General features: G+C 31.9%; 1 protein-coding gene across 1 annotated transcript; it reads left to right on the top strand.

Annotated features, from left to right (window-relative positions):
• Positions 1 to 297: 297 nt before the first annotated feature.
• Positions 298 to 20,334, top strand: LOC132733189 (uncharacterized). Its single transcript, XM_060719788.1, has 5 exons — positions 298 to 521; positions 15,862 to 16,107; positions 16,843 to 16,942; positions 19,310 to 19,449; positions 20,291 to 20,334. Exons 1-5 carry the CDS (start codon positions 434 to 436, stop codon positions 20,332 to 20,334), a joined length of 618 nt encoding a protein of 205 aa, XP_060575771.1. The 5' UTR covers positions 298 to 433.
• The last annotated feature ends 50 nt before the right edge of the window (positions 20,335 to 20,384 follow it).

The following is a 20,384-nucleotide window of genomic DNA, read 5'->3' as shown; positions in this document are numbered from 1 at the left end:
TATCATACTTTATAAATGATACATGTATAAATAAACTTAATAAACAATTTATATTTAACATACTAGCTTATCTCACTTTATAAATGATACATGTATAAATAAACTTCATAAACAATTCAAATGTAGCATACTAGCTTATTTTACTTTGTAAATGATACATGTATAAAGAATTAATGCAGTGCCGATAAATTGAATTTATTTTTTAACGAAAGCATAAGTTATCAAAATATTCACTAAACATCTACTACATTAAACCTCGTATCTACTCCTTTGAATTTCTCCGTTATTTATAATTCTACCTTACATTCAATATGTTGTTTCTCCAGATGAAATATATACAACCTAACCTATTTGTGGCTTTTATATAGGCTCTAGTTGTAACACATATAAGTTGTTTCTGTGGTCGGATTTCTGGATAAAATAATCAGTAAAAATGTGGAAAAATAGGATGTTTTGGATGGATTGTTTTGTAGTGCTTAGTATTTACTTAAATTGTCTTCAATGTCAGTTGACTACAGACCGTAAGTATATGCTATTTGTAATAATTTCTTTTAACAATGGCTCCATAAATAAATGACGAAATTTGCTAAAGACGGTGTCGGGGGTGCTAGTAGCTTGCACCCACCATTACCGTTCATGTAAGTCTCGATAAAAGCATGCCCGCAGCATTTTCATTTTGGCGACTTTTTGGGCGATTAGTGGTACTTGTCAATGAAAGCTGTTTATGGGCACTGTTTAAGCTATAATAGTGGAATATTTTATATTATACCTTTTTCCAATCATACGAACCAAAACAATCTAATGCTAAACGTTTAGATATAGTTTGCATAGTTTAAACTAGATTAATGATTGAGTGATAACAATGCTTATCCCATTTTCTCTTTTGTACCAAACTTTAAAAATGTACATATGAAACATTCTTATAGCAAACAAGTATTTACTTTGTTGTATTGTTTATAACACATACATTTTAAATTAACCATAACTTACTAGCTGGTTGATAGTTGATTTTCATTAATTTTTAATCATATTTATTATCTAAATATGTAAACTTATCATAAAAGAGTATTACATGGATAAAGCGCGTATCAAAAGGTATATTTTTGTTATACTTTGTGGATTTAAGTATATATCCAGAAATTATTTTGTATCATTTTTATTTCTTACATAATTTTTCCTTGATACTACCCTATTCTTATTGTCGTCTGCTGCTAAATATTAGTATCTGTTGCATGTTTTCTTTCTTCTGCCTTTTTCTGTTTTAGCAAAACTGCATGGTTTAATATGTTTGAATATGAGAACGTAAATAATATCTGAATATGACGTAGTGCACTTGAAGGGTTAATGAAATGCCAGTTAGGTTTAAATATTTTACTTCACGGATTTGTAAATTACTTGTTTGTAGCATTAAGGAAATAACTACTTTATCGTGACAAGTATACTGTAATTACTACTGTTTAATATACACAAGACTTCAACATGATTTTTTTACTTCTTATAACATAATTTTATTTACAGATTTTGTGAAAATATTTCAGACTATCTTTTTATTGGTCCAGGGGTCTCCAGTATCTAGAGTATAGGATAATCACTTATCAGTTCAGGTTAATTAATCAACAGAAAAAAGGTGTTTATATTAGAAGCTAGGTTGCAATTAGTGTATTCGGTACTTATTCAGTTCGATAGTGTAGGAAGCTATAAGCTTATACACTCCCAAATTTGTTCCTGGAACTAATAGCCAGTACTACGCAATGCATTTGAGCCGCGTATGACAAAACCAACATAAAGGGTTTGCGACCAGCATGGATCCAGACCAGCCTGCGCATCCGCGCAGTCTCATCAGGATCCATGCTGTTCGCTATCAGTTTCTCTATTTGTCATAGGGTTGGTAAGTGAACAGCATGGATCCTGATCAGACTGCGCGGATCCGCAGGCTGGTCTGGATCCATGCTGGTCGCCAACGCACTATGTTGGTTTTGTCATGACGCGTCTCATTTTATGTTTCTTGCTCAAGGAAACGACAGATTGTCTCTGACGTGGATTGAACCCATAAGCACAACAGTTCTTATATAACTAGTAACTAGTCCGGCGCGATAACCCCTCGGCCGTGCCACTATCATAGGCTGCAATATACAGGTATATCAATATCAACTGACGAAGCTAATAAAGCGAAACATGTTTTGATGTCTAAGTTTGTGTTGGTTTTAATCTATTTGTCCTATATACAGGTAGAGAAATTTCTGTCAGAAAACATTGTGCTTCAGATCAAAATAGCAAAAATACTTACAATACTTACACTGAAATTGATTGTAAATTACTGGTGTTGAAAATGACAAAAGCATTGAATATTTTATTGTTTAAAGTCAATATGTTAACCATCACATTTACAATAAACTTGTTTTCAATCATTTAACAATTTATCATGAGCAAAATATCAAACAAATTTACTTCAAAGCTATCTTTCATGTTCTGAAAAAACCAAGTTCTTTTATGTTTGATTGTGGGGCTAAATTTGAAGTTTTACAAATGAGATATTCACTAAAAAGTTACAGATACTGGTTATGTATCAATGATGTAATACATTGTTAGTTAAGATTTCTAAAAATTATCAATGATAAAATGTGTATACCACTTTTTATGTTAAACAAGTACTTTTTTTTCAATATTGATGAAAACCTTCGTGGATAAAAAATCTATTACCTATGCATCATTAAGACATTTATAAAGTTATAACAGATGTAGAGTTTTTGTCTTATTTTAACAGGTGAAGGGAAGAAATCATATTTCCGCCTTGGCACAATCATGTAAATTGTAAACAAGAATAAATTTATTAGAGGAATTGTTTATTCATTCCATCTGCGTTCTATGACATTTCTCTGAAAATAGAAAGTGTAACAGTTTTGTCAAATAATCGGAACAGTTATTATTTTGATATTATATGATAAAAAGCAAAAAAGTATGAACGTTTGTAATTATTTTAACATATAAATTTATAAGATATATACACCAAGCTAATTTTGTTTTGCTTTAAACTTGTCCGATGACAATTAACTTTTGTCGATTCTTTTTCATTTTCATAAAACTTGAAATTCATCCATGAAATATGTGTATTTGTAAGTATTCGTCGTAAGTCAGTGACAATAGGTCAAAACTGCAACATACATTCTTTACTATCATTGTGGAATTTAAGAAGTCCACCTAGTTCTGGAACAAAAATGGTGTTTTAAATTATCATTCCTACAAGGTACTTATATTTTATTTTCTAAAAATAGATATATCACGGTTTATTTCAGTATAATGCCCGAGAATGCCTTGTTGCAAAAAGCACTTCATAGTTTCCATGATCTTCGATATTATATTTAACGATAAGTCAAGTAAAAAACGTAATTAAAGTATAAATGTTTGAATTATAACATTTTAACATTCAGAAACTATTGTTATATACAGCTAAGCACGTTATACTTATCGTGAAGTGGGAGTTATGAATTCTATAATTTATAATATTCATAAAAGAAGCATTTTGAGGTCCAAAAGCCAAAATACTCTTGCAAATATCAAACGGGGCTCTAGTATAGTGACAGTAAAAAGTGCAAAAGATAATACACTCATAATTAAATTGAAAGTTGATTGTTTTTATATATTCTTAGCCCAAACTGAAATAAAAAAAATCATTTTTAGGTCCATTTACACAATAAAATGATAATTCTTGGGAAAAACGAGTGAGCGAATGATCTGAAATTTTACACATCCAGACCAAAAAGTTCTATCCAATATCAGTCAGTGTAAGTGTTTTTTATCATTACACCAAGCTACTTTAAGTGAGTTGATAAATTGATTATTTGTAAAACAAGATACTGTTCTATGACTTTCATAATGCAATTTTATTAATTATTATAATAATACTATGTATACTAATATAGTATAATATAGTATATATATTGTATTTGAATTATCCAATTCATTAATGTTTGGCAATACTATAAGTTTGTCGCGACAACTGCCATATCACGTAATTGAATAAATAATTGACTTTACAAAAATGACCCATATTAGTAATACAATGGGCGGTGTCAACGTATAAGTTTAGCACTAAGTGCTACTAGATTGCACGAATAAATTCAACTTCAAAATTTTATTGCATTAAACAAATACATGTTTATAGCAAGTACAAAATATATAAACACAAACAACACAAGTACATGGATTTTTTCAGAAGAGCCTTACAATCATATGAATAAAATACAGATCACATTTGATAGGATTAATTTCTTAAAGTGTTAGCATGATATATAAATTTGCTTAAACCATTAATTACAGTTAACGATGATTCAGACATTAAATTGATAAACTTTTGCTTAGTCGGCCATGTGTAGTAATACCGTTTAAGATACTTTTTTCTCAAATCGGCGAACTTCGGGCAAATAAGTAAAAAATGATATTCATTCTCTATTTGAATAAATTGGCAATTTTCACAAAAACGTTCATTTCTTGGAATATTACGATATCTTCCATATTCTATAGCTAAATTGTGTGACGATGTTCTGAATCTAGATAAGGCTATTCTATACTTTGGTTCTTTAATTACACTTAAGTATTTTTCTAAATCAAAAGTATGTTTAAATAAACTGTATGTATCAAGACGAGGTGAATTATTTATCAAGGTATACCATTGTTCGTAATACAAACTAAGAATTCTGAATTTAATTGCTTTAAAATCTATCTGTATGCTATATTGGTTTTCCCATACAAATATTAATCCAGATTCATCTAATATTTGTTTAATAGTGTAAGCCCAATTTTTACCATTATAAGATTGTCCATTGTCAGCATCAATTCTTAACATAGAATATGTTTTAAAAAGGATAGTACTTTCTTGAAGCGATAATAACTTAATCCAATATTTAATCATAATTACTTTCCGTTGAATATACATAGGTGTTCGACCAAGTTCGCCATATAACGCCTCTCGGTTTGTGGATAATTTAGTTCCTAAAATTTTTCTACAAAATTTACTATGAATAACTTCGACAGCGGGTGCGATGTGTGATCCCCATACCTCCGCCGCGTAATTTAAAGTTGATGATACGAGAGAATCAAACAATTGTATTTGCTGTGAAACGGGTAAATCTACTTGATTAAAGATAATAAACAAATTATGAAGAGCGAAATAAATAAATATATGATTCAGAAGAATGCATGATTAACATGTCGACTATTCCAGTACAAGAATAAATCATTCATTACAATACAATTTGTATGCATGATATTTACATTCATGTTAACTTATAAATAATCTTCCAAAAGTATAATATTTATAAATAATTGTTTGCTTCATGTAAACTTACACATAATAATCCAAGACTGCGACATTTATTTTATAATTCATGTTAAAGTTGAATTATGATATACATTGTCGTGCGATAGCTTTGACGTGCACACGCGAAAACTCTTACATGGCTATGCGATATGTTTAATGTATCCACTGCATACTTCTAATGCCACTGAGAATAGTTTCAACCGCATAATTCTCATGCCACTGGGAACATTACCCATTGCTAGCTACTCACATCACTAGAAACATAACCAACTACATACTACACACGACACGAGGAACATCCCCATTGCATACTACTCATGCAGCTAGGACTATTCATTTTACCACCTTGTTTCTTACGTCAACGTGTTATTCCCATATTTCCAACTGTATACTTTATTACACCACTCGGAACAAAACTTACCTTTCACGTCACCACAAACATTACCCATCGCATACTTTTTATGCCACAAGGAACATTACCCATTGCATACTTTTTACTTCACAGGGAACATTACCCATTGCATACTATGTACGTCACCACAAACATTACCCATTGCATACTTTTTACGTCACAAAGAACATATTACATTGCATGCTTTTTACGTCACAAGGAACAATACCATTGCATACTTTTTACGTCACAAGGAACATTACCCAATGCATAATACACACGCCACTAGGAACATTACCCACTGCATACTGCTCAAGCAACTAGAAACATTACCCATTGCATGCTTCTCACGTCACTAGGAAAATTGCCCATTGCATGCTTCTCACGCCACTAGGAACATTGCCCATTGCATGCTTCTCACGCCACTAGGAACATTGCCCATTGCATGCTTCTCACGCCAATAGGAATATTGCCCATTACATGCTTCTCACGCCAATAGGAACATTACCCATTGCATACTGCTCACGCCAATAGGAATATTGCCCATTGCATGCTTCTCACGCCAATAGGAATATTGCCCATTGCATGCTTCTCACGCCAATAGGAACATTGCCCATTGCATGCTTCTCACGCCAATAGGAACATTGCCCACTGCATACTGCTCAAGCAACTAGAAACATTACCCATTGCATGCTTCTCACGTCACTAGGAAAATTGCCCATTGCATGCTTCTCACGCCACTAGGAACATTGCCAATTGCATGCTTCTCACGCCACTAGGAACATTGCCCATTGCATGCTTCTCACGCCACTAGGAACATTGCCCATTGCATGATCTCACGCCAATAGGAACATTGCCCATTGCATGCTTCTCACGCCAATAGGAATATTGCCCATTACATGCTTCTCACGCTACTAGGAACATTGCCCATTGCATGCTTCTCACGCCCAATAGGAACATTACCCATTGCATTACTGCTCACGCCAATAGGAATATTGCCCATTGCATGCTTCTCACGCCAATAGGAACATTGCCCATTGCATACTGCTCACGCCACTAGGAACATTACCGATTTCATACAACTCATTCCACTAGGAACATTACCCTATGCATACTACTCACGCCACTAGGAACATTACCCATTTCATACTACTCACGCCACTAGGAACATTACCTATTGCATACTGCTCACGCCACTAGGAACATTACCCACTGCATACTTCTGACGCCACTAGGAACATTACCCATTGTATACCACTCACGCCACTGAGAACATTGCACATTGCATACTCCCCACGCCACTAGGAACATTTCCCACTGGGAACATTACAAACTACATACTACCCCCGCCGTTGGGAACATTTTAAGTCGTTAAGTTTTACACCATATAACAGTGGAAATATAGAATTGAGAACATGATGGGATTTTATGATATATGATTAAAGATAAGTGTTTGTAAAGTTATCTGACGTCTAGCACTTCGACCAGCATAATATACGAAGCATTATTTGATATGACTCACCACATGACCTCTGCAAATATATCAGTGTGCTATTTTGACACGACATACATCTGTCAATGTTAATATCATCAATAATAAATTGTTTTGCAACAATTATACATGTAGTCAAATGCAAAGCTATCATCTTCAAATTCTAAAAAAAGGCGAGAAGTATTTTTTCAAAGAATTTCAATTTAAATAGCAATTGAAAGCCTGTGAATTTTAAGTCTATTTTAAACGTTAGAATCCGGCTATTGCAGGAAATATATTTCATCCCATATTGATAAAGAAATCTTAGGCAAACTTGTTTAAACTGTTGTCTAAATAGAAAAAGAAAGTGTTTGATAAAGTTTATATGCCCTATCAACAAGTATGGGAGGTGCTATAATTGTTTGAAATATCAAGTGAAATGGCCTATGGGGGGTAAAATTGTAGATGCATTTTGTCCAAAAGTTTTAAATTAGAAATTGATGCCTACTCTGTACGATTTGGAAAAGAACAATTCTTAAAACTTGAATATGTATATTTACATTGTTGGTAAAATGAGTATGGCATTTAAATTTCAAATGATATACTGAAAGAAAAAAGCAGTGAAAGTGTGCGTATCTGAAAATGCTAATCAAAAATTATTTTATCGTCTGTTAATGATCAAATTTTGTTACTTACCGTAGTTTACATTTTTTACGTTCTCTTACAATAAAAAGTTTAATTTCAAAGCAAATGAAGATTACGCAGCACACGGGTGGTAAAGGTTTAATCTATTTTTGGTGTAGATATTATATCAAGATATAGTATGAAAATAACAAATGTAAACATTTGACTTCTCCGTCTTCTGTAAAATCCCAACATCTCCGTTAGTTTACAATTCTACCATTCATTCGGCAAGCAGCTCTGGATGAAATATTCAACATTTTTGTGGGTTTAATATAGACACTGATTATAGAACAGACAGGTTGTTTCTTGTGGTAGGATTTCTCGTGCAAAAAAATAATAACCTCTTCAGATATGTGTAACAGAGTACTGTTTTGGATTAATTATTTTCTAGTTTTAAGCATGTACTTGGACAGCGTTAATTGCCAATTAACAACAGACAGTAAGTTCATTTTAGTTAATTGAAATTATATGCCATTCACAAGTGGTTAATGTATTATTTAAGACAGTCAAAAAAGAAACATTTTTTGTGTAGCTAGAAACAAGTATATGATTTGCAACATTGGATAATGTTTAACAAAATTAATCTATTAAATGATACTTATAAATATATGAATAAGAATAGCTCAGTTTTTTTAAAAGTGAACTTGTTTATGGATGGTAACAGTCTTGCGCTAGTTCAAGCAGAAACATAGTCGATAGTTAATGCCTTAGTTTAAATAATTCATGTTTTTTATTAACAAAATAAAATATTTATGTATGTACAATACAAACAATATCAGGGACATAAACTCTGAATATACACTAAAATCACATGTTATTACTTCTTGTTAATTTTGGAAATGGATGTCAAAACAAGAACATGTATTGAATAGCTGTAGGAAATAAGAAACAATTTACAATTCACCACTCTTTAAATTTTGAACAGTCAATTAAAACTGCATGAATAACAAAAGCCAAAGGCATTGATAACCATGATTTGAAATATCTGCTTTTTAAATAAGCATGTTTTATTCAACGGCAGATAATTAACCAAACGAGCTCAGTACCATCTCGCTTAACATGTTTCTGTTATCATATTTTGATCAGGCAAAGTTTTTTTAATCTCTATTTTACAGATTTTTATTATGTGTATAAGCCTATGTCTACAGGCAGAAACTTCGAGAAACAGCAAACTTATCGTTATTGAGAAACTCAACCATATAAAAAATATAAAAAAAGAATTCTAAATATTTAAAGAATAATGCATTTTTTTCATTCAGCGTAAAAATAATATTTATTACAATTGGTACTATTTTAAGATTCTTCAAGAAACAAAACATATCAAGTAATTTAATTGCTCATTATTTCCTCTCTGTTTAACTTTCAAATCAATTATGCTGATTTTTAGTCAGTTTTAAAAACATTTGTGGTATTTTAATGGTTTTTAAATAAAAATATTTAAAACTTAGAAATTCTAGAGATTAATGTTAAAGCCTTGATTGGTAAAATAAGGTACCTTTGCCACCTAAATGGAGCCGCGCAAGGTGTGCTAATATGCAGCCATAATGCCTGTCCAAAGCGTTCGGCTATTCAATTTTAGCACATGTATTTGCTATTGAAATTCCTTTAAGCGGTGCATTTTCACATTAGTAAGCTTAAAATAATTTCTCAAAAAGATCAAACTCACGAAAAAATATCTATAGTTTGCGAAATACATGAATTTTATCTACACAGTACAGGTTGAACTTTGAATGTACGTTGTATTATGCAAAATATTACAGCATTTACTTTTTTCATCACCAAAATTTTACCTCGTAACTAACGAAGTAAGAAACCATTCTGACAGGTGACGGGTAATTCATAGTAATATTAATTGCCTTATGCTGGGCTTGAGCACTTTATGTATGCATTTTACAATAATATTTTACTCTTTAAACCGTATTTTTCTTCTTAAAATAAACAAAAAAAACTGGAAGTGTGTGCTTTAATCGCCAATGGAAAGTTATAATAGAACTCTATATTTCTACAAGGAATGGGATTTATCACATAGTTGTTTGCACAATTTTTTATTGGTAACCTGATTCTGTAATTAAAGCATAAATTCTTCAGTTAGGCAAAAGCTAAGCGGACAAAATGATTACGCAATAAGAATAGTTTTGACCAAAAAACGTTTGGTGAGAATATTAAAAACACCAGAAGAATGCTACATATAATCAATTAAAGATTACTTTTAAATGTTTTAAAAAAATACAACTTTGAAATTATTTCGACGAAAATTATTCATTTTTGTCTCGTGAGAGGGAGTTTCCCAATGTGACGTCATTACTTAAAAAAAACAGATTTGGCGTCTCTCATTAGGGTCCATAATCTATAAGAGCCATAAGTATAGTCTCAAATAGTAATAAACAATTTCACTGTTCATAAACGTATAACAAATATATTTAAAAGACTAACAACAATAAGTAGTACGGACTGAGAAACGGGAGGGTTCAAACATAGACACGCGATATTATTGATTCCAATTATTTATTTATTTTATTTTTTATTTTTTGTTAATTATATGTTTTGTTAATTCACTTCGACAAAAAACAACATTAAAAACAACAACAAACCCATCAAATTAGAGGGGTAAATGTACGTGGATAAAAGTTCTTGAAACCGGGTATGTTAAGAGTTATTTATGAACTTCTAACAGATGTGAGGTTTCTAGTCTTATTTTAACAGGTGAAGGGAAGCATTATTCTGTTATGCCTGGCAGAAGCTTTTCAATGTTAAACAAGAATAAATTTATTACAGAAATTGTTTATTCATTTCATCCCTGTTTCAGGACATGTTTCTAAAAATAGATTAGCTTACACTGCTGAACAAAACTCGGAACATGAGCTATATAAAAAGCTTTCAGTATTAGTTACATAGCAAAATGAATTTAAGAAAACGTGTTCCTAATGAGATTAATTAAAGTCCTGTTGTTTTGTGTAATCCTCATAATAATTTCCTTTCCATATAGTTATATCTTTAGTCAAATCATTTCCGATTTTTAATTGGTGTTAGAATGCTGTTGTTGCGGAGTTAATTTTTTTTTAATCATTTGATTGAATTGTGTTGGAAACAACCATTCTGTTACAGTTCGTTAACTTCAATAGCTTACGGAATGTCGTCGGTTCTACTCAGGTGCCCGCTCAGCAACGTCGCCAAAACACATTTACAGTGTCGATTTTACTTGAATCAAGTGAGAGAAAAAAATAATGGATCAACGCTACAAATCATATTCAAATGTTACGGGGTCATGTTTTAGTTATTGATGCTGCTTTCATTAAATGAGCAGGTTCTGTAAATGTGCTGATATTTTGTCACATTTAAACTTATGGAAAGTAGTTTCTTACTGCATTAGAAATACGAAAATCGAGATATCTATGCATGCCGTCTTAGAATGAATCATGACAGCTTATGAAATAGAAAAGTCAATATAGAAAAGAAGAAACTCTAGTACAGAAATGTAAATTATGCTGATATAGGCAATGAATACCATTTTTGTAATATTGTCATGCAATGCATTACTGGAAGAAGCCATTTATAGTTATCAACTATAAAAAATAAAATAACGCTTAAGTTTAACTCAACGAAAGAATATGTTAAATTCCATTTGTGTTAAAATGTATATGATTTATTTTTGGTATTTGACTAGTCCCTTTTTGAAGCATAACAGTATTAATGTTAGAAAACATTTTGCAACAAAGGTCTGTATAATATTTTATTTAGAAATGCTATTATTGTAAAATGGAATGTGCTCAAAGGGATTTTTGTTAAAACACTCTTTATTTTCATAAAATATGAAAGAACGAATGATTTGTTATTACAAATTGTAAATTGTCTATACTTTGACCGATTAAATGTAAAATATGGACCCACTCTTCACCACAACCCGTCTATTAGACGATTATATTATTTCTGGTCAGTCTAGAAGGTTTGTGTAAATAAGATTATAACAAACATGTATATGGTACTTTTGTAACTATGAATATTATGATGTATGACTCCGAGCAAAACAATTCGTAACTGTCATTGTATTTTATGTTATTAATTTACATTTTAAGTACATATTTTGTATGTTTGTGAGATGATGTCCTTTATAAATCCCTTTATATGCAACTGTTATCCTGCTGCACATCATAATACATGTATCACTGAGAAAATTACAACATTCCCGAGTAAAGATATAATATCAGTAATTTAGATGAGTTACACAAGTGAATAGACTATATGATTATTTCACTGTCACGTCAATTGTCATAAAAATATATGGTAAGATATGGTAAGATATTTTTTAAATTACATAAATGTTTACATGATTCATACAGTAAGAATGTAAAACGGAAATATCCAGTTTAATACAGATTACTATGAAACCGGAAAATATGTAAGACATAATTATTTTGTGGAGTGCAATTTCAAAAAAAATGTAAAAAATTCTTTTTGTCATAACATAGTTAATATATTACTCTTTTTTTCCATAACTTTCTTGCAAATTTCTTGATCATACAGGATTTTTAAATTTTATGAAACTATAAGTTGATAGATTCACTCTGAATGACCTGTCTTTAGCACCAGTTTATGTACAACAGAAACATCAGAATTATTAAAGACATTTAATGGTAGAATTACCAGTTAATATAGTCCAACCAGCTCATACATTGCATTGTTCGCAGATTTTTGAACTCACTTAACCCTTTATAAGTTGTAAATTGACGTCTGCTACAGATGTCGTCTGCTTTATGTTTAATTTATATATAATTTTCTGAAAACATACTCGTAGTCTAAATGTCAGATACTGACAACCAAACGACAAGTTACAAAGCGTCTAGTCTAGTACAAGGTTGTACCAAGTGGTCTCGTACCAAGTTGTTTTCAATGGCTTTAAAGTTATGATCGCGCTCAGCGGATCTAAGGTTTACCTAATAGTGCATATTTCAAAGAAAAACAATTGTAATTAAAAAGAAAAAAAACAACAATGAATTTGCTATTTGTACATACCAATTTAGTATTTTTACTGCTATTATTTTAACATAACACTTTTAATTATTATGACTACTTGTTATAAAGCAACAGATTGTAGATATTCATATTTTTTGCAAAGGATGATTTTTTTCATAATCTCCATATATTGGTAATACCCCGGCCAGATTATGTTCATAGCGTAATTGTGCACTTTCTAAGACATAATACATACACACATGTTTGAATTTATCTTCAATAAGTGAGAATTGTATATATATAATATAGCCATAATGTAATCTTGAACTCGTCTGTATCATTCATTATTCGCACTGTTTACTTTTCACTAATGTGTTCATGTAATGCAGTAGGAATCTTACACTGGTTACCGGTACAGACCGACAACAGAGCATATGGTTCGAGGATAACAATTTACTGTTGTAACTAGATTTTGCAGTGGTGGAAGATGAAAATTTACGGCAACACGGCTAACACTAGAAAATCTACTCTGAAATGCAAACGATATCGTAATCTAACCTTAAAATCTGCAACTTTCATACTGTCTGCCTTAATTAATGTGTACTTTCTTAACCTTGCCAGAAAATTAGAATACAACACTTTCACTACAGCCTTTCTTGATGAAGATAGCCTTTTTGTCTGAACAACGATCAAGAGAGATCTTTGAGGAAAGTAGATTTCATCTTCACATACTAAAGGGTATCATGCAGAGGTATAATGTGTTACACAAATAAGAAAATAAAACAAATAGATACATAGTGGTTTTTATGAGAATGCAAGTGGGAAACGTTAAAGTGATCGAATGTTTTAATTAAGACGAAACTTATTTTTTCTTTGATTTAAGTATCTGTTTGAAACACTGTATAAAAGTATGGCATAAACTGATTTTAGTAAAAGTAGTTTTATAAGTATGCTTTGAAAATCCGGAAGAGTTGATATATACCAAATCCCTTGGGTTCGTATTCCTTTTCATTATTAAAGTGTTTGCAAGACAAGGATATTTTATAACTGATGCAGAAAGAAAAACCAGAAAAGTCTGGGGAACAAGAGTCTTACTGTTACATATGATCGCAAATTTTTTCTAGAACCGACAGGCTTTTTGAAGACTCACATTTTTATAGAAGATAATTTTATTATTACACTACTTTCATGTTTTATAATCGATTAGGTAAGATGTAAAGACGTTTTGGCTGCGCTTGATTACTAATTTAAGTTAGTTTTAATACACAATCAAATGTTCCGTTTAATAATCAAGAAAGAAGAATATGTTCTTCAAAGGTCATTAATTGGTTTCAATAAAAAGCCAATAAAAGCATGTATAATCAGAAAAGCCATTAACGATCAGTCGGTGCTTATATAAAAGCTTTCTCATCGGCAGCACGTCTTATCCAAATCCATAACACGTGCATACCTACCTGTAGAATAGGTAAATTCTCTCGTGCCTGTTTCTTTGAAAGTGTTTCAACAGGCGTCTGTTCTTGTAATAATCGCAGTACGCATGCGTATGGTTGCTATTGGAAACCAATGAACGCAAATACCTGATGCTTGTTTGTTCTTAAATGGTGGGAGAAAAAAATAACATTACAATCATCGCTTTACTGAGAATATGAATTTTAACATCTGGGCAGCTATATTACCTGTTTCTTATACATATAGAGCAAGACCAAACGTTTTTCTACAATTAATATTTTAATACATACATTATATAGTATACCAAGTGTAATTGTATATATATTCAATGACTGAACAGGGCAAAACAATACACATAGGTAACATTTTAACAGGAAATAGAGAATACTATTTTCCTGCAAGCTTATCTGGTATAATCTTTAAACTCCTGGAGAAGTCTGATTAAATAGTGTAAAGATTTTCTTTTGAAATCAAGTTCAAGTTTTATTACAATAAAGATAAAACACTTTTAGTATAATCTTTATTTTCAGAGAGGTTCAGATAGGCGTTGTATCTCTACTATTTATGCATTGGAATAAAGTGTTTAGTAAGTGGAAATAAGACATACAGTTAAAAGTGTCGACTTATCTATTCTCATATTAAAGCGATGAGATGATCTGTATGAACCATGTGAATCGGTGTGTAAAAAAACTTTCATAAAGCATAGAGCTCTGAAAAGCCATTCTCTTTAAAAATGAATTATTTTTAGAATAAAAATAACTACAATCAAAAGCCTTACTTAATTCTTGACCTCATGAGCATATTGTGAAAAATGGCCGTTTTCATCGAAAAGCCTCCTGTTACAAGTTCAAACTGCTATGAAACTATGAAAAATGCTTCAATACTGATGAAACTTGGTACAAATGTTAACTAGACCATAGCCTCTGTAACGGCATGCTCAATCATAAATTTCCTGTTACCACGGCAACGGGGGGACGTCACAAAATTGCCAAAAATCACTATTTTGCATTGTTTTTTTTTTACCTTCAAACCTGATTTTTAAGTGCTGCAACTTCTCAATGGATAGGTTAGAGTAAATTGCTTTTCAGCATTGGTTACATGCCGCCCCCTTCACACCCCCGAAACAGAAGGGGGCACATCCCCCTTCTGGTAACCCCTTGATGTACCTTTTTGATAGGGGGCGTCGCCGAAGAAGAGATCACTTTTATATCAACATATGCAGTGTTTGGGGCCTAAATAGGGCATTTTTCACTGTTTGAGGCCTCAAAAAAAAGGGGGAGGGTTCGGAAAGCTGTCAAAACACATCTATATGAGGTAAAGCGTTAAATAGTTTTGACACTCATGTAATCATTATGTCTTTGTGGTCGAGGTGAGTGGTGATTGGGGGTAATGTATGGTTATATATTTGTTGCTTTTGTTTGTTTTCTGTCGCTGTCGCTTTTTTCCATGTTGTTGTTTTTTCTCTTTTGTGTGGGTGTTTTTGTTTGTTTCTGTGTAGGGTTTTTTTCACTCATTCCTGCAAGTATACATAATTATGTTTATAAAGAGATTGGCTCTATACGTCATATTTACATAAGCAATTTAATTTTCTATTTTCAGTATTATGGGACAGCTGTGATACAACAATATGCGGCGCGCGCAATTTAAACATCCAGTGTGAAAAGGATTCCAAAATTATCATCAACAACGTCACTTCCGGTCTAGGACATGTATTTGACGAAATTAGTTATATGAATTTACGTCGTTTTTGTATGGGGATGACTAGTTGTAATCCCGATCAAACTGGTTTCTGTGGTCTTCATAATAAAGCGATGCAATTCAACGTGAGCTATACGTGTGTTAAAGGTAACTCTATTATTTAGAGGTTATACCATCTTTTAACTTAGAGTTAATAACATCTTAAAATTTCTGCTGCGAGTTCGAATCCCGTTAGGGACTTTGGATTATTTCATGTATGGAATTTGTCCAGTAAGCTTACAGAAAGTCAGTGGTTCTACTCGTGCCTGAAATAATGCACAGAAAGGCACCTGAGATCTATCTCCACTAGGTAAGCTGGAAAGTCACCATATGACAATGATAGTGATGAAGCGACGGTTAAACCCAATCAGCCATCTATAACAAAAGACATCCGTAGCCTACGGTCAAGGTCGTTGTCTTCTCGTCGTCACTTGCCGACACTTTTGAATAAATTCATGTTGGAAAATTATTACAGTTGATCATAGAAGGTCGGTATGTTACAGTTGACTACGGAAGGTCGATGGTTCTTTCTGGATTCTAGACAGTGCCTGCATGAAAATACGACGGAGTTTATTAGCCCAATAAATCTTTTGTATCGATAAAAAAGAGTCGATAAGCTTCACTTAGAAAAAAAAATCGTGTTCTTCATGTACATGTATGTATTTGATTAAAGCATATTAAATTGTATGCATATTTGTATCTTGATTCGGCGTTTTCGTTTTTTTGTTGTTTTTTTGTTTGTTTGTTTGTTAGTTTGTTTTTTGTTGTTGTTTTTGTGATGTAAATGCCTATTTCTGAATATGTGTTATTTCTATTACATCTATTTCTTATGTCCTATTTCAGAAAAGTATATCGACAAAACTTGTGATAAGATGGGTATAGTGTTGCAAAATAAAAGTGGTTTTATCACCAACCCGAACTACCCCGCACAGACATCAATGAGGTACTTATCAGATCATTTGCATATATTAAACTAAATACAACATATCTGTATGTTAAGGCAAGTAGAGAGTTATAGCTTACTCATAAAGAAATGATTCGAATATGACGTTGCTTTGTGATATATTTACTTTCCTGACAAAGCAACGTCATATCGAAATTAAGTCAGAGTATTAATACCTAAAGTACGAGTTGTTCATGAAGAAAATTTTTAAAAAAGAATTACCAGATTAAAATAATTCAATTGTCATATCTAAAAATAATGTTCACATTTGTTTCCTTAATCGACCGATAAACTAAGAAGCAAACGGCGTTAATTCCATCCTCAGTAATCTAATTGGTTGTAAGCATTTGTATATTGTATTTTTAAAACGAAAGAAATATTTTTCAAACATAGATAGGCCCCTAGATTCTTTATTACCTCCATCATAGGAGAGCAGCATGCATAATACACACCATTTATGAAATGAAGAAACACAAAGACATGATAAAAATTACAATACAATATAATACAAGATTTTGTATGGTAAGTATATGGCGTAAAGTACTGCATGTACTGGTAGACCTTTGTTTTATTTAAATTTAAATTGCTAAATAAATTGTACGCTGTTTTAACCGATGATTGAGCGTGTAATTGAACAAATGTATGATACACTATTGAATAATATGCTTTAAGAAAGATAATATTATTTGTGATTTGCATTTGACTATGGGTTTATGAGCGATCTTGTTTAAACGTTGCGCTTTCCCAACATTAACTTTACCATGTACATTACATTTCGGCTAAAATAGAATCAAAAGTCTGACACAGCTTCAGGGTCAAAATCTTCGGAACAACACTCTTTTTTAAAGATATATTATGCTCATCTTTGAGTAAAATAATTTTATCGCAGAAATTTATTGAAATCTATAAAATTCTTATTGAATATGTTATATTGAAGTAAAAGAATGTACAAACTGTGTATGGGAAGCTGCATTCCCTATTACAAGTGAAGTAAAGATGGTCCTTTCTTAAAGAAACTGCCAGTTTTTTTAAATGACACTATATATTCATATTGTGGCCTAGTTTAAAACATAGCATATATACTTTGTATGAAGCCGGAACATGTTGATTTTATATTAACAAAGAGACTGTGTGGCAAATTTTAATATTTTCAAATTTGAGTATAAGATATCTTTGTTGATACAGATAGGTACTGTAGATATTATAATTTATTATATTTATTTGTTGGAAATAATAATACAGTTACCTTGTAAAAGTGGTTATTGCTTTTGTCATGGTCGTTCTGCTGCGATTTCACCGTTAACCTTTTACCCCATGAGCATATTGTTAAAAAATGGCCGTTTTCATCGAAAAGCCTCCTGTTACAAGTTCAAACTGCTATGAAACTATGAAAAATGCTTCGATACTGATGAAACTTGGTACAAATGTTAACTGGACCATAGCCTCTGTAACAGCATGCTCAATTGTAAATATCCTCTTACCATGGCAACGGGGGGACGTCTCAAAATTGTTTTTTCCCCATCAAAACTGACTTCAAATTGCTGCAACTTCTCAATGAATTGAGATAGAGTAAAAGGCTTTTCAACGTCGGTAACTAGTTACCCTTAGATCGACCTTAGGCCATTTTTAGCCTATCACATGTCCAAAATTTTCTTGGCGATGAGGGGGGACTCCGCCCCCCTTTCAAACCCCCCAAACAGAAGAGGGCACATCTCCCTCCTGGCAACCCCCTAATGTACCATTTTAATGGGGGACGGTGCACATTTCTCAAACGAAAAATAGTGTTGGGGGCCTAAATAGGGCACTGTTGAGGCCTCAAAAAGGGGGGACAAAGCCGTCAAAACACGCTTATATGAGGTAAAAGGTTAAGACGTTTTTAATAAAGTAGAACATGTACTCGTATTTAATAAATGGCAGTTTGCTTTGTTTATATACGCTCGATGATATGATTTAGCGACATTTTGCAATATTATTCGATGTGCATGTGAATATATTGTGTAAATTGTATAAATACATGTATATGTGTTATTTTGTAATAGTGGAAAAAAAATTGTTTCAATTATTATTAGAATATGTATCATATATTTTGATAATGAAATTCAAACCCTTTTTGTTACTTAAAATCAAATTTTATGTATGATTTATTGTCGTTTGTTTGTTTACTTTTTGTGTGTGTTTTTGTTGTTGTTGATTTTTTAATGAAAGAGCAATGGATCATTATTCATTAACAGTTATAATTACAAGACTAAATCATTCACAAATGACCAAGTCGAAGTATCAATTTAATGTCATAGTTCAAAGTATCATTGACATTCACTAGTAAGCAAGACATGGCTGGAACGACAATTTTATTTTTTCACTTTCTAGGGAATGTAAATGGAAGATCTTAGTACCTCCGCAACATTATGTGCACGTGTTTCTGCACGAGGTTGTACCGGGCTCTTCTGAACAGTGCACAAGGAATGGCGAAGGTGGCCTTAGGTTCTCAACAAACGATAATTGTGGTAGTAAGTGTTTGTTCTTTGCAAAGTGCATGCGATATATTTAAACGTGGTTTTAACAAATATTTCCTAACAGATGAATATGGAATCTGAGGAAACAAGATAAAATACAAGGTTTGGAAGTTGCGTTTACCATCCAACAATGTTTAAATGCTGATTTTTCTTTTAGTTATGTAATTTTAGAATCTTGGTTACATTCAGCGTCTAAATTACGGGGGTTTTAAGTGTTAATATCTATAAAAGTAGTGTTGTTTGCTGTCTTTATCGTATTTTTCCTGATTAAAGTGCGTTTTTTTTATAAATACAACGAGTTTCATTTTAAGATAGCCACTTATGCTCATGAAGTGTGGACATATCGCGCTTGGTATGACGTCTTTTTCAACGTTTGGCGCCAAGCAATTATACCTCGATTCAAAGAAAAACACTTCTGTACAAATTTTACATTGATGATTGTATCAAATATTCATGGGATATAGCGTTTGTCAAGAGTAAAACCGATGTAAAAATATTAAAATAATTTATGAACAATACCATTCAGGCCCTACAGAATATAAGTAGCACTATAGCATGGAAACAACCTCACATTTCATGTGAAATGGCCATACTGTTGTAGCTCCGTAATCAATTACCATTCTAAATCTAGTAGATCTACTGTTTCAAATAATAATTTTCGAATAATTACAATTTTAAGAATTGATTAATATTCATTTATGACTATTTACCGAATTAAATTGGCCGAACCATTTTAATTTAGTAAATGCTTACTTATAAATGCTAATCTATACTTAATGTTCAGGAAACTGATAGAAAACTATGATTCCACCATTGTATGTCACTTTTTTTTTAGAAAACCGGTTTCCAACATTTCCAGTATGTGGTTTTATTTCATGAGAAGCAGGGATGACGATTACAGCCTGTAAACCACAGTGATATGTTACCCT

Source organism: Ruditapes philippinarum, unplaced genomic scaffold (genome assembly GCF_026571515.1).
Source record: "Ruditapes philippinarum isolate M1 unplaced genomic scaffold, ASM2657151v2 ctg454_1_1_1_1, whole genome shotgun sequence".
Classification (NCBI taxonomy): Eukaryota; Metazoa; Mollusca; class Bivalvia; order Venerida; family Veneridae; genus Ruditapes; species Ruditapes philippinarum.
The sequence above is the reverse complement of the archived record's forward strand: the minus strand, read 5'-3'. Positions and strand labels throughout refer to the sequence as shown.

Excerpts from the sequence above, each read along its gene's own strand:
- LOC132733189 (XM_060719788.1), top strand. The coding sequence starts at position 434 with ATGTGGAAAAATAGGATGTTTTGGATGGATTGTTTTGTAGTGCTTAGT. Across the intron at positions 16,943-19,309 it reads CCCGCACAGACATCAATGAG|GGAATGTAAATGGAAGATCT; the intron begins GTACTTATCAGA and ends TTCACTTTCTAG. Across the intron at positions 19,450-20,290 it reads AACAAACGATAATTGTGGTA|AAAACCGGTTTCCAACATTT; the intron begins GTAAGTGTTTGT and ends CTTTTTTTTTAG.